Source organism: Musa acuminata, chromosome BXJ1-2 (assembly GCF_036884655.1).
Source record: "Musa acuminata AAA Group cultivar baxijiao chromosome BXJ1-2, Cavendish_Baxijiao_AAA, whole genome shotgun sequence".
NCBI classification, from domain to species: Eukaryota; Viridiplantae; Streptophyta; class Magnoliopsida; order Zingiberales; family Musaceae; genus Musa; species Musa acuminata.
In genome coordinates, this window is record NC_088328.1 from 27,386,889 (window position 1) to 27,400,942 (window position 14,054).

A 14,054-nucleotide genomic window follows, 5' to 3' on the forward strand; every position below is an offset into this window, starting at 1 on the left:
CATTCTGTACTCGATCCTATGGAGAGTAGGATTTCACGGCTCTGGTCCTTCGCGGATCTGAAAGCCCCATTTTAGCATCCAATACTTTAAAGACATCCATCTCGATTCGGGCTTATTTGGGCCTGTGATTTGTTGAATCTTAGGCTGACATCAACATTGAAAGGGTTCTGCTTGTCGACGGGCCGAAGTTCATATACAGGACCAGCTCGTTGCGATCCGAACGCCGAAGCCGACACGGTCTCCCGGAACTCGGAAACTCTAAACAGTAACCCCTCTCACAAGGGCGGCTTCAAGAACTCAAGCTCCTATATCAACCAGGAAGAATAGTTGTAGGGTTGAAGGGTTTGTCTCTCCCATCCGTCGACAATGGCAAAAGCCCCCGAGAATCCCAAACCCTCTACCATCATCTCCGCCGTTGCTCCTCCTCCTCGAACCCTAAACGTGCAGAAGTTCGCGGAATCCCGAGCTGCCGAGCTCGATTCGCTCCACTCCATCATCTCCACCCGACTGAACCACGACTTCCGGATTCGCCGCGACAAGCGGAGGCGAACCACCGGCCACAGAGCCTCCACCAAGAATCATGGCCGCCCCAAGAGAAGGAAGCTGGGGTTCGAGGATGGAATCCTGCCCGAGGATAAAGAGGTTCAGACGACCAAGAAGATGTCCCGCAGGACTCGTCGGAGGATGGAGTTCCGAAGCAATCCGTCTTCCGGCTTTTGTACCGCGGGAGATGGTACGAAGAGGTTGAGGACTCATCTGTGGCATGCTAAGCGGTTCACGATGGTGAAGCGCTGGGGATTTTACCTTCCTCTGGGGCTTCATGGCAGGTAAACGTCCTGTCTAATGTATCATGTCTCCTTTGGTTTCAAACATTTTGGGTGGGGAAGATAAAATTTCGGCAAATTTTGTGTTCTGCTGCACTTCTATTGTTGTTGAGTTCCTAATTTTTCAGAGAAAATCATACTAAAGTACTAGAAAGAAACAATATGAGTGACGTTACATTTGAACAACCTAGAGTTAGGAGTGACATGAAGTTCCTAGAAAGAAACAATATATATTCCTTAGGTTTATGCAGGAGGCTGCCAAACTAGATGAGGATACGTTTAACAGGATAAAACATGGTGGCAAAAGTGGTGTAAATCTTTTCATCCAGTTGTACAATCATCGGACTTGTGTAGAATTAAACTATGTGACAGAAGCAGAAGGCCAGATTCTTTTCATGTTGGAAACTATGTGACAGAAGAAAAAATGATCAAATCATTTTTTATTTTAGAATAATGTTATGGTGTGAATCAAGGTTCTGCTTAGAGTTTCCTTGTTTTGCCAACTGCATAGTGATAGACATGTTTTGTCTGTATTCATGTTCCGTATAGAACCATGTTTTTACTTGAATATTCTATCGTTACTTATCAATCTCACTATTATTAATAGGACATGCTCATGAATTTCATTTGATACTGATTGTTTTGAAGTTTAATGGAGTTTCTTAAAATATACATTTATATTATGGTTTTATGCAGAGGACGAGGTTCAAGGGCTGCATTGAAATGGTTCAAATATGGTGCACTCTTGCATGATGCTAGTTATTGTCTTCCCATCCAAATAGAGGGTCCAGAGGCAGGCATTTTCTTTCTTTTTATGAATTTCGGCTGTTAAATCCATCCATCTCATTTCCATTTACTTCACATGATTTTTTCTTTTACTGAACATTGCTTCTACAATTAACTCCTTTAAAAAGATTTTACCCCTTCTATGTGTTCAGGACTCCATATTGGCTGTATTGAGAATGGTTTTGTTCCCATCACCTTATGTACCTTCAACTGCTCCAGAAAAACTATCTAACCAGGTTGCACATGGAGTTTGCTATGGAAAAGCTATGGTAGGTTGTAATTTTTGTGAGCATGATTGATTCAGTTCCAAGAGGTCCATACTTGAAAGAATTATAACATTGTCATTCTGCAGCTTTATCATATTGAAGCTCCAGTTTCCAACTTGATATCTCCAGTTATTTACATGTGGCAACCCTTCCTAAGAGATATTGATCATGTTAGTGCTGAGAAAGATGGAGTTTCCAATAGCTCTGTCAGCACTTATAAAGATGAGTGTGGTTCGCCGATTAGAAAATTGTGGATATGGATACATGCTGCTGCCTTCAATGAAGGTTTTGGTGTAATAGATAATGCATGTCAGAAACAGGTACCATTAAGCAACTTCTCTTCTCTCCCATTTCTCTCTCTCTCTCTCTCTCTCTCTCTCCTTTTCTGGTGCCCCAGTACAATAAACTATATGATGTCTCTATCCTATTCTTTTAATTAGATAAACCTGTTAATAGATGCATCCATATCCTATGATGTAATGTCATCCACATATCCTCTTTGTTTGGTTCACTTAGCAGATGTGCTACCAACGTTCAAATGATATGCTGTTTTGTGTCATTCTCTTTATTTTTTTCTTATTCGGCAGATGCATTTGTTGTCCTTGGAATAACTTTGTGGTCCCAAACAGATTAATGCTCTTGGATTGCTAACAGTACATAATCTTCGGTTGCTAAAATTTCAAGTGGATATGTGCACCAGCTTGAATCTCTAATGGCATTCATGAGAACTGTATCCCCTGTTTTCATTTGTTCAGATGCATGATTGTGGTGTATATGTCAGATGCTTTACGCTTGAGGGGCAAATTGCAAGATTAGAAGTTATGGGGTCCAAGGCAATAAAAATGATAAAGAAGATTCTACATCCTGTGTCCCAGTAAGTTTTTGTTGCCACTGACACGGAGTTTTGAATCTATCAATTATTTATCAATTTAATCTTTGCAATGAGTACAGTACGTCGTATATTCTTTGCAGGTCATGTAGTAGTGCAGATAATTCTCTATTAAATCAATCAAGTCTTACACCTTGCAGCAACTCACAAGTTCAGAAATCTATTCTCCTTTGCCATGCGGAGAAACTTCCCTCCCATGCAATTTTATCTTTAACAGTTCATGATCCACGAGATTTGCCATCTAGCAGAACTGAAGTTACAGATAACGAGCTTTCTACCATCCTTGAGGGTTATTTTCAGGGAGAAGATTCATTGTGGTCAAGACCTGAAACCAATGGCATTTTCCTCTCTGATAGTATAAGTTTGTGGGATTGCAGCAATAACTTAAATCCTCCTGTTCCCGAAAGCATTATTTGCAAAGAGAAGCATGATAGGCGCTTAAAGGACTTCTACCTTGAGCCTTCCAGTCATGCAGGTGCATCAACTGAAGTAAAAGATTGTCCAAGCCGAACCTGCCCTATTTTGCTTCTAAAACATGCTGACTATGGTAGCTACTGTATGGGGTGAGATGCTACCTTACTATCAATTTCCTGCTATGGTAATCATATCATCCTTGTCTAGATTATGTCCATGATAGATGCATGCTATTTTATTTTCTCTTACACAATTTTGTATCTATCTGTGCTTTTTTCAAAATAACCCTTGTCCTTTGCCTTGTTCTGAAGGCTATTTTGCTTGTGCTATTAACTTCTAGTGGCCAGTTCGTTACTAAATGTGAGATCTCTGGCAGGTGGTCTATTATCCTACCACTCAGTTGGGTTAAGACATTTTGGACTTTGTTGGTTTCGCATGGGTGTCACGCAATTGGCTTGAGAGAGAGGCGGTGGGTTGCATCAAATGTAAGTGAATGATATGCATTTGCTTAGGATTCTTGGTAATATTGATAATAAGAATAAGCTGGCTTTTCATACTTGTAACAAATAAAAAGGATTCAAGTTATCACTTGAGTTTGATGTGGATGTTCACTCTAGGTTAGAGTCATGGAAATAGTGACTTTGCTTGCAGGGGTAGGGCTGCATGCATTGACCTTTTGAAACTCTGCACTGAAGGGAACCTTGTGCACCAGGCTTGCCCTTTTTTAATGTTTCTATCAGCCTGAAGCAAATGTTAGTATATTGAGCAGCATCTGCCGTTTTATTTGTTTGAAAATTTTGATCTGTTTTTTTTTTCTCTCGAAACAATTGGATAAAAGAAATATCTCAATCTCTTTTTTCTTCCATTTCAGTTAGAGAAGTTCTTTATCAAAGTTTTGCTCACTCTGTTTTATCAACAAAATCTTGGCCACCACCTAGTCTTTTCTACATTCATTCTGATATATTTATGGTTACTATTATCATTTTTTTTAATGTCTAGTTTTCCTCAGTTTTAACTTTGTGACCGAATATGATAAGATCTCTCTTGTTGCAGAGTGGCTTACCATCTTTTCCATTTGATTTTCCTGATTGCAAAGCGTACACATCTTTCATGGCTGATGAAGCCGCTGCGTTCGATACTGCATCTGAGCTCCGTCCTCTTGCAGTGAGACCTTCAAGAGTTCCAATACCTTCCCCATGGAATAGCATAGTATCTACAGTTATTAAAGGACCAAACATCTTAAGAGGTTTTATGATGATGGATGCTCAGATTTCTTCTGGAATAATTCCTGAAAATTCCATTTTAGATGTGGACTCCAAAGATAAAGCTTCATCACCTGAGCGTCAAGCTGCTGTTGTATTTCCAGGTTTTATAGCAAGAACATCCAAAGTCTTGGACTGGTATTTGAAAAAGCTTGGTTGCAGAAACTTGCTTATATTACCCGACGAACAAATAGCGGAAAACAGTACACTTGATTGGGTCAAAATTAGTGGCAATGTGATGCATGCTGACAGCAAACTTTGCTTTGTAAGAGTTATGCTTCATGCATATAAGGAGGGTGTTTTTGAAGATGGGGCAATCGTTTGTGCACCAAATTTGACAGACCTATCACGATGGACATCCAGGTTCATACATCCAAAAAGCTCCCTCCTCTTTTCATTCTGATTCTAATTACTTGGGAATTTATTATTTTGGTGCAAAATCACCCGTATCACTAGTGACAATTGCTGACAATTGCGGACTTGGAAGTTCATTGTATTGTTCATGATTTAACGAATGTTCCCATATTGCCTACCATAAAAGGTTCTCTATACTGTGGAATTTTCTGTTATTTGTTGAATGTTATCATGCTGATCTTGGTGACACTTCCAGCCAATCTATATCTTCTTCCCTGGACCCAATGTAGAAATTGGAAATCAGATGCACCACATCCAAATATGTGAGCCTGCACATTCGAAATGCATGTGATTATGGAAGTTCAGCAATTCTTATGCAACAACTTAAGAGTCCTTTGCTTTTGTTCTTCAGTTATCTTGTCCTATATGTTTACTTGTATGAAAATTTGATAATCACCAATGTTACAGGATAAATCATGTAGTTCCAGAGCAGCAACAATTGCTGCAGCAAGTGTTTCAGTTCGAAGATTTGATAACCACCAATTTCACAGGATAAAACATGTAGTTCCAGAGCAGCAACGTTTGTTGCAGCAAGTATTTCAGTTCTCATGCATCTTTTATGAGATTGATTACTCTTTACTTTTTATTAATCTGTGGAGATCATGTGTTGTTGATCCTTTTGCTGGTGAAGATGTAAAAATAAATGATGAAATTCTCGGTTTGATGGAAAATATGTTTGTGATGCATCACATGCCTATTCGTGAAACAAATTTACCCCGTCTTATCTTATTTGAAATAGTCCGGAGTCTATTTTTTTTGCTAATTTGCTGTTGGTTTTGTTGTCCATAATGCAGTGCCAGTTAAATGATATGAATGCTTACGTCAACAATTAATTGCATGACCTTTCAGAAGTTGAAAGCATAACCCATTAACAGGCCATCCTTATAAAACATCATCTTTTTCTTGTGCAGATCAGAGGGAGAGGAGGATCTTGAAGAACTTCAAGTTCCTCAATCTTTTGTAAAATCCTGTTTCACAGAGCAAAATTCTGGCAAATGGGAGCTGCAAGATTGTGAAGACTCTTTGGCCTTGCAGACATTTAGGTGGCCCATTGGATTTGTTACAACTGGGTTTGTTCGTGGGAGGTATGGAGCCATTTATGGTTATATTGGAAATCCATTCATGTTTTATGCTTAATGATGTTCTTCAGTGTGTGATTAATCTTTGCTTCAATTATTTCAACAGTTCCAAGCCAGTGGCAGAAGCTTTTTGTGAAGCAAGGCTTCTTGCAATGCTGAGAGGACAACAATCATGCGATACTCAAACAGCAGAGGCTGAGATTTTTGTGTTCGTCAGAAATATGAGATCCACTGCTTACCGACGATCCCTGGCTACAATTGTTCTGGAACAGCAGAATGATGACTTGGAGTTTATGTGAATTGAACACCGGAGTTACATTCCTGTGAATAAAGTTCTCACTGCCGTAAACGGAACCTTGTTTGAGGAGGAGCAAAAAGTTCAGTTGGCTAATTGGGGGGTGCTCTTAGATTGCAGGTTAGCTGTCCTTGTTTGAGGAGGAGCAAAAAGTTCAGTTGGCTAATTGGGGGGTGCTCTTAGATTGCAGGTTAGCTGTAAGCTTCGACCGTAAATCATGGAAATGAATAATGGATCAATCTTTCATGACTAAGTTATTGTTAGTATTTGAGAAATTACTTAATTATTTTTGGTCAAAGGATGGGGAGAGCTTCAAAATTGATGATTTGATCTGTAAATTTTTTTTGGCAAAATAAATTATTATCATTTATTGAATGGTCGAGATGTCCTCTTGGTTTCAAAGACACTATTTTTCTTGAACCAATAACTTAGTACTTTGTATAATGGTTGCCCCTGAACGAAAGTACTTTTCTTACTGCATACAGACTACACTGATAATATTATGCTACTGTAGAATATGAATATTATTTGTTTTATGGTTGCTTCATCCTGTGATTTTATTCTATCACTCCCTCCTTGACACCACCGTACAATAGAAGATTCAGATACGACATAGAGATTTGTCGTAGCAATTTCTGCTTCAGTTGTTTGGTCTGCTTGTTTTCGGCTTGGCCGCCGGTGGCTGATGCTGCCCGGAAAGAACTTAACATGGGTCTTCTTCGCTGTGCCTTCCCTGGCCGATCTTCCGTTCTCTCTCTCTTGTTCTCTTCCTTGTTCGTTATTTAAATTTACTACTTCTTGTGATGATACGGACCGGTATTTGAATCCTTGGATTGATAATTGACAAGCTCGTGCTGAATGTGTTTTCTAGGCAGTCATTGTTCTGCTATTTTCTACTAATGTTCAATATGAAATGTAATTTGTTCACCTACCCCTCCTCGTGCACCTTTGTGATTGATTCAAGCCGCCGCAGAGACACTTCCCACTTCTGCGCTCGTGGGTCCGACGGCAGTCCGTCGAACTCAGAGGGGGTGCGCTCGTCCTGCGTCCAGTTGTTCGAATTCCTCTCTTTTCTTCTTTTTATTTTTTCGGAAAACCCCCTCAAGTTTTAGGTAATTTTGTCTTCCGCTTTCTCGTCTATTTCTTGTGCCCTGTATCCCCTGCAGCGCCCACTTTGCTCCCTCAACCTTCTTCCCAGGGATGGAAACCCTAGAGGCCACCGAGCCCATGTCCGGCGAGTCGCTGGCCCAACCCCAAAGCTCGGGTTCTCCCCAACCGCCACCGGCTCCATCCGAGCGGCGACTCCCCGAATCTAGGTATCTTCCGGACGCTTCTGGAGACGGCGCCTCCGTGGCGGTGAACTCGGCTCCGGTAACCCCCTCTGGAACCGAAGCTAAGGCTGATGTGGATGCGCATTTTGGAAACGGGGGGATGGGTCTAGGATCGCTTACCGGCGGGTCACCGGAAGGAATCCCTTTCGCCGTCGGCGATCTCGTGTGGGGGAAGACCAAGAACCATCCCTGGTGGCCGGCGCTGGTTTCCGATCCCTCCAGCGCTCCCATCGATGCCAAGAAGGCCCACCTCAGCGACGTCTCCCTCCTGCTGGTCTACTGCTTCGGCAGCGGTGCCTTCGCCTGGTGCGAGCCAGCACAGCTGAAGCCCTTCGTCGAGGACTTCCATCGCATGACGAGGCAGAGCAGCTCTAAGAGCTTCGTCGCAGCCGTCGAGGGCGCCTTGGATGAGATCAGGCGCCGCCTCCAGTTGGAGCTCACTTGCGGCTGTGTTCCGCCGGAGGCCGGAGGGAAGACTGCCGAATGTCCAGCCGGGAGACTTCCGGTCTCGAACTTTCAGCCTTTGGAGTTCCTCGAGCATCTCCAAGACGTGGCTTGTGATGTTACGATGGCCGATGTGTTACAAGTTGCAGCTTTGAGAAGTTGGGTGATCGCTTTCGCCAAAGGATGGACTGCTGGTTTGCCTGGGTACCACCCTCGCCGTGAGATAATGGAGCTGGTGGACAAGATTGATCTTGACGTGCCACCAGGAGACCTCGGCGATGGCAATGAGGAGGGAGATGGCGAATGTTGGATCAGCGGGAGCAGGGTCAGAAAAGGTTTCAAAACATCGGACGATAACTTGCACAAGAGGCAGAAAAAAAGGAGCATGGCTGCACTGATTGCTGGGATCGAGTTGGATACAGTTGAGCTCAGCGATGGTGATGAATTTACAGTGGAGGAGAAGGTAAAGGGTGTGAAGAATCAGATGATCAAGAAGGTGAAAGATTTGGATGCGGATGATTGTGGTGTTGAGGCCCAAGAAGATACTGGCTCAGGTAGACGGGAGCGGAAGAAGAGCAAGTACTTGTCACCTCCTTACACTTGCTTGGGTGCATATACCAACACTCTTGACTCGCCGAGGAGTGGTGAGGTGAAGTCGCCTAGGAAGGCTGCTGAAGCATCTCGGGCTCTAAATTCTGACATCTCATCCTTATTGAGGTGCGACTCGGAGGCCGTTGATAAGGAAGAGGATACTAGTAATCCTGGTTTTGGAATTGAGAGCACATCTGTCATTGACATTCTTTTAGAATTACTTTGCACGGCCAGAAATCCACTTCATTTAAAATGGAACCGATCGGCAAAGATGATTAAGAGCTTCTTCATTAAATACAGAAGCTCAATGTACTCAAGTGGATCTGACTTCCTAACCTACCAGAAGCACCATAATGAATGCTGTCAGGTGAGTATAGAATCTCCAAACAAGCTGATTGACAATAATAGCTCTGAACTGGGAAAATCTGAGGGGGGATGGACGGATAAGAAAGATGCTGCTGATTTGCAAGTAGAGACAGGCCTAACCCCTGATTCCAGAAGTTGTTCTGAACAAGGCAAGGCTGGGCGGAAGAGGAAGATGAGAAAGAATGAAGATAACAATGTAACACCAGCAGATTTGGATCCTCGGGTCATAAACATTCCAGTGGAAAGAAAAACATAAAGAGCAAAGTTGTAGCTACTGGAGAAAGTGTAGTTCGGTGCTCTGAGCCTGTTTATTGTATGCAACCAGCTGAAGTTGGAAACAAGATGAATAAGAAGGGTAAGGGAGGCACTAATGGGCAACGGACTGTGGAACCTGGCCATAATCTTTCAGGGTGTTCTCAAAATGGCAACTCTAAACGAAAGAGGAAGAAGAGCAAACGTGCAAATGCTGATGTACCTCTGGTTGATTTGGTCAGGGGCATCACAAATACTTTGGAGAAATTCAAATCTAAGCACACGAGGAAAGATGTGAAACTTGTTACAGTTACCCTGGAGCTCTTCTCTTGACTTTTGCCCCAGGAGTTCCTTTGCCCTCCCATAGCGAACTAATTTCTACTTTTCCCAAGTATGGAGTTGTGATAGAATCAGAGACGGAGTTGCTAAAAGAGACCAGCTGTGTTCGTGTCTTGTTTGCCAAAAGCACTGATGCAGAAAACTGGTGTCTTTGGGCCACCATTTGCAAACTACCATCTCCACTATCTACCTCCAATTGCATGCTCTCCTCATCCAATACCTCCTCTTCCTTACATAAGGGAGAGTCGTGAGAGGATGATATCTACTCTGACTACTATGTCAGTGAAAGAGACAGGGCCATCTGATGGGATGAAGCCGGCTGCAAGGGAAAATTTAGTTGGAGGCTTGGATGGCCTCCTGAAGAAGGTGAACAGGATGCTAAACGGGGCTGCTTATCAGAATATGGTTCTAACATCTTTTAGCTTAGGCATCAGCGATCGGCCCTGCTTTATCAGGCTGTTGAATGATGACCTATAAGTGGGATCAGTACCACTTGCTTTATTTAGGTTGCTGAATGTAAGTGTAATTGTTATTAGTACCATCAGTACCACCTGCTTGATCTAGTTTGCTGAACATTGACACGTTGACCTTATGCATAGCTTAGTTTAGATCATCTGTGTGCATTATAGACTAATTCTTCTCAATGTTTTCTGCCTGATACTGGATAACCTCTTCCGCTTTGCACATAGTTGTTTGGGGTTGGTTTGACCTGCTTAGTTTATTATGTTGTTAAACCTAGTTGGTTGTTATACCTGTGATGAGAACCAAAAGATGGTCAACTCAATCATACATCCTTCTAAATATAAATACCATGAAATATTCGAGATCAGCTATTTCTCTCTTTATTCTTGTAGCATGTCTGCTTTTATGGCAAATGAACAGGATGGAGGCGGTGACCTAGCCGACTGGGGGTTGGATATATGAATGTGGATTATCAAATTAGCAGAAGGAAAGAAAAACAAAGTTTAATAGCCTTCTTTGTTGTCGATGGAGGAGTTGAAAGCTTGATTTTCGATCAATTTCAGTGGGACATTTGAATGAAATGACTGTGAAGTTTATTTGAACACCATGGATTCGATTTAACTTGCGATAAACATTTTATGTCATGGTTCTAGGCCTATTATATCCAAGTCATTAGATCAGTGATATGCTAGAATTGATAGTGACGAAATAGTTAATACAGGTTCCTTATTGTATTGTTGCTCTCTTTTGCTTGCAAACTTAATATGCTTTTGATAGACTGAAGATGGATAGCCGGTCATCAGATAATAGAAATAAATCCACAGTCATCTATACATCATTGTATCAACTGTGAACATCTCTTCTTATATATATATATATATATATATATATATGTACTGCATCCGTTTGAGTTGGTTTGATATCTGTACTGTACTGCTGTTATAACTAAAAAACATTCCCTAATGTAAGAGCTAGAAATGTGAATTTCCTTGTCATGGCCGAATTGCATCCTGAAGTTGGTCCAGAGCTTCGATGTGTGTCGGAGTTGTCATGGTGAATCCGAGTGCTCGCTGTGTCTGGACCTGAGGTATGTGTGGCTTGATCGCTGTGCCACTGCTCCATGTGCTGCTGTTTTTAGTGGTTTCATGAGAGTATGATCTTAATTATTCTGGCTTAGTGTTTTGAATGGATTGCTTTAGTTTTGGTAACTTGTCATTTGTACTCCCTGATTTCATTGGTTCAATCTCAATTTCCCCGAAATTTGTTGCCTATGCATTATGCAGGTAAATGTCATTACTTTCCATTACCTGACACGAGGAGAATGCTAAGCTGGCTTTTGTTCTTTCACTTTGGTAATCTGCGTTGTTTTTTTATATATTGTTGACACAGATCCACTCGTGATGTTATTGGGCACGGGAGATTTCTGGCAATCACAGACTTGTATTATCTCATGAAGTAATCGTTCTTGTGGTAGTGCATACAATATCTTTTGTGAGCTTCGGATGGACCGTTTCTATCTTTCTTGAGATGGATTATTTTCTTCTTTGTTGAGATGGATGATGTCTGTTGGCAATGTTTCCCTCCTTCCTTTCTTCTCTCCTCCTCGAGATGGATCGCTTATTCTTTCTCTTTTCTTCTATCCGAAGATGGATTCTTCTCTTCTTTTTCTTGAGACGAATCCTTCCCTTCTTTCTTGGGATGGTTTCTTCTCTTCTTTCTTCAGATGGATCTGTTGATCTTGGGTTACTTACTTTTTAGCTTTTTAGCATCAGGGTTTTCTTTTCTGGATGTTCTGCTCTTCTGGTTTCTGTTATTTTCATGCAGTTTGTTCCTCGAATCATTTTTTTTTTCTTTTATAGATTTCATTTTTCCTATTCTTCCCTCTTTTGAAGCCATATCATTGTTGATAGCTTAGTTGATTGTACAAGTCTCCTTGTTTAACATTCTATGTCCTGCTTGGAGACAGCATCATAAATCATGCTCCTTGACAAGGCTTTATTTTGTAATTGCACAAACAAAAGGAATGACACAGAGAAAAGCTCACGTTATAATCTATGAGTTCACCTCATCTATGAATTCAACGACTAATTTTCTAAAAACTGAGACAAGCCACTGAAATGAATCATTTAGTCATATAAAGAAAAAATATCAAGAAAGCATAGCTCAATCCACTCAGGTTTCTGTGAATTATTCACTACCTAAAGCATCACAAGGAGATGGTAAGAAATATCCATCTAGACGATGATGTCGAACTTAGGGTTCCTCCTTCTTTCTGTCCCAGATCGGCTAACCTTCCTCTCAATCTCAAACAAGAATCAAGAAAGAACAAACACAGAAATGAGCGGTTACCCACATGAGCAACTGAAAAGGAAACGCGGAACGTAGGGTTCCTTCTTTCGGGTCCAAATCCATCGCCCTTCCCTCTCGATCTCAAACAAGAACCAAGAAAGAACAAACACAGAAACGAGCGATTACCCAAGTGATTACCAACATGAGCAACTGAAAAGGAGATGCGGAACGTAGGATTCCTTCTTTCTGGCCCGAATCGACCGCCCTTTCCCTCTCGATCTTGATAGGGTATATCATGGATTAGCCCACGAGGACACGATCCCCGCAACCCGAGTGCGGCGCCTGAAGAGGAAGACGGAGCGCCACGTCGGATGCGTCACCAGAAATCCAAGATAATAGTTGTCCTCCTCCCGCGACAACATCTGCCGCACCAAGCAGCGTCACCGAGTAAGGACCGCTCCGGGAAGTTTGGAATGGCACCGCATCAAGTCGTCCCACATATCCCCGGATGACGGATGCTCGCAGGTACACTCAGTGCTCAGGGGGTCAACTGCCTCGCAAAGGCCGTATACGACCAACCCCCAGGAGCTACAATAAAAACCTCTTGCCAATATCTGACAGGGGGCATCCGAAATATTAGCAGACCACTGACTTGAGCTTTTTAGGGGCTTAAGCCAGGATCCCCCCATCTCGACTTAGGCCTGTGCGCAAGAATCCGGTGGCAACAAAGGTGGACGGGCTCGCAGAAGAGGTGCATCCCCACCAAATCCGAGCTCGACTCGATCAGGTGAAACCTTCATCCCCAAGACAATCCTGGACGTCGCCAGTCGGACCAAGCCGTACTAACCACGTAGCCACGACCTTAGGTTCATAGAACATTTTCGCACTAGGAGGAGGGTCGATGTCGCAGGATCACTTTGCGACCGACAAAGAAGCTCGCCTCGTCGAAGAACCACCGACGACCCACAACACCCACTGGCCCAGAGGGCAGCCGCCTGTCGCTCATGGGGACGCAGGCATTGTGACGCAGACGCCGGATCGCTATTAGCGGCTATTCAACAACCTTAGGCTCCCCCCCCCCCCTACCCCGGAGACACCTTGGGACCCTCGGTCATCTCGCCCGAGGCGTTCCTCAGTCTTGCGAAGCAAGTACAAACATTGGCAATGATGATGCAAACAGTCGGCCCACTTATCTCGCAACTCATGTAGTTAGTGGCTCCTCCCCCCACCCTACCCACTTTCATCTCACAAGCACCCAATATCCCCCCAATCGACCCAGTGTCACAAAACCCAAATCATAATGAGATTGAGGAACAGGTCGAGACTAAAGGCCTGAGAATGTCGCCCGACCGCAGCGCGCCTACATCTTGCCAGGTCACCCTACCATTTCCCGAGCCCAATACCATATCATCAGACTCGGTTGATGACTCGTTTAGAGTCCAGCTATCCATAATAAACCATTGCCTAGACGAGTTCCAGTGAGAATTCCTCAAGTCCTGAGGCAAGACCGGAGAAAGCAGCGCGTGAGGATCTCCTTTCGCTTAAAAAATCTAGGATAAGCCCGTGTCGCTCAACTTTTGACTTTCGGCACTAGAGATCTACAATGATAGTTCTGATCCAACGGAACACGTTGCCGCGTTCCGAGCCCAGATGTCCCTCTATGGCACTTTCGACGCTCTGATGTGCCGAGCGTTCCCCACTACTATAAGGGGACCAGCACAGACATGGTTCAACCAACTACAGCCAGCATC

At 43.1% G+C, this 14,054-nt stretch overlaps 2 protein-coding genes across 3 annotated transcripts; both read left to right on the plus strand.

Moving 5' to 3' along the window:
• The first annotated feature begins 210 nt into the window (after positions 1 to 210).
• Positions 211 to 6,604, plus strand: LOC135606740 (ribonucleases P/MRP protein subunit POP1-like). 2 transcript variants are annotated; one of them, XM_065097904.1, is made up of 10 exons: positions 211 to 827; positions 1,521 to 1,617; positions 1,763 to 1,879; positions 1,963 to 2,196; positions 2,632 to 2,750; positions 2,828 to 3,328; positions 3,556 to 3,664; positions 4,233 to 4,804; positions 5,767 to 5,940; positions 6,041 to 6,604. In XM_065097904.1, the coding sequence occupies exons 1-10, from the start codon at positions 367 to 369 to the stop codon at positions 6,231 to 6,233; spliced, it is 2,577 nt and encodes an 858-aa protein (XP_064953976.1). In that variant the 5' UTR covers positions 211 to 366; the 3' UTR covers positions 6,234 to 6,604. The 2 variants fall into 2 exon arrangements, with proteins under 2 accessions (XP_064953976.1, XP_064953984.1); XM_065097912.1 differs by having other exon boundaries at positions 213 to 827; positions 2,849 to 3,328.
• Positions 6,605 to 7,191: 587 nt separating this feature from the next.
• LOC103976262 (PWWP domain-containing protein 3-like) lies at positions 7,192 to 10,381 on the plus strand. Its single transcript, XM_065097874.1, has one exon. It carries the CDS (start codon positions 7,430 to 7,432, stop codon positions 9,215 to 9,217), a length of 1,788 nt encoding a protein of 595 aa, XP_064953946.1. The 5' UTR covers positions 7,192 to 7,429; the 3' UTR covers positions 9,218 to 10,381.
• Positions 10,382 to 14,054: the final 3,673 nt, after the last annotated feature.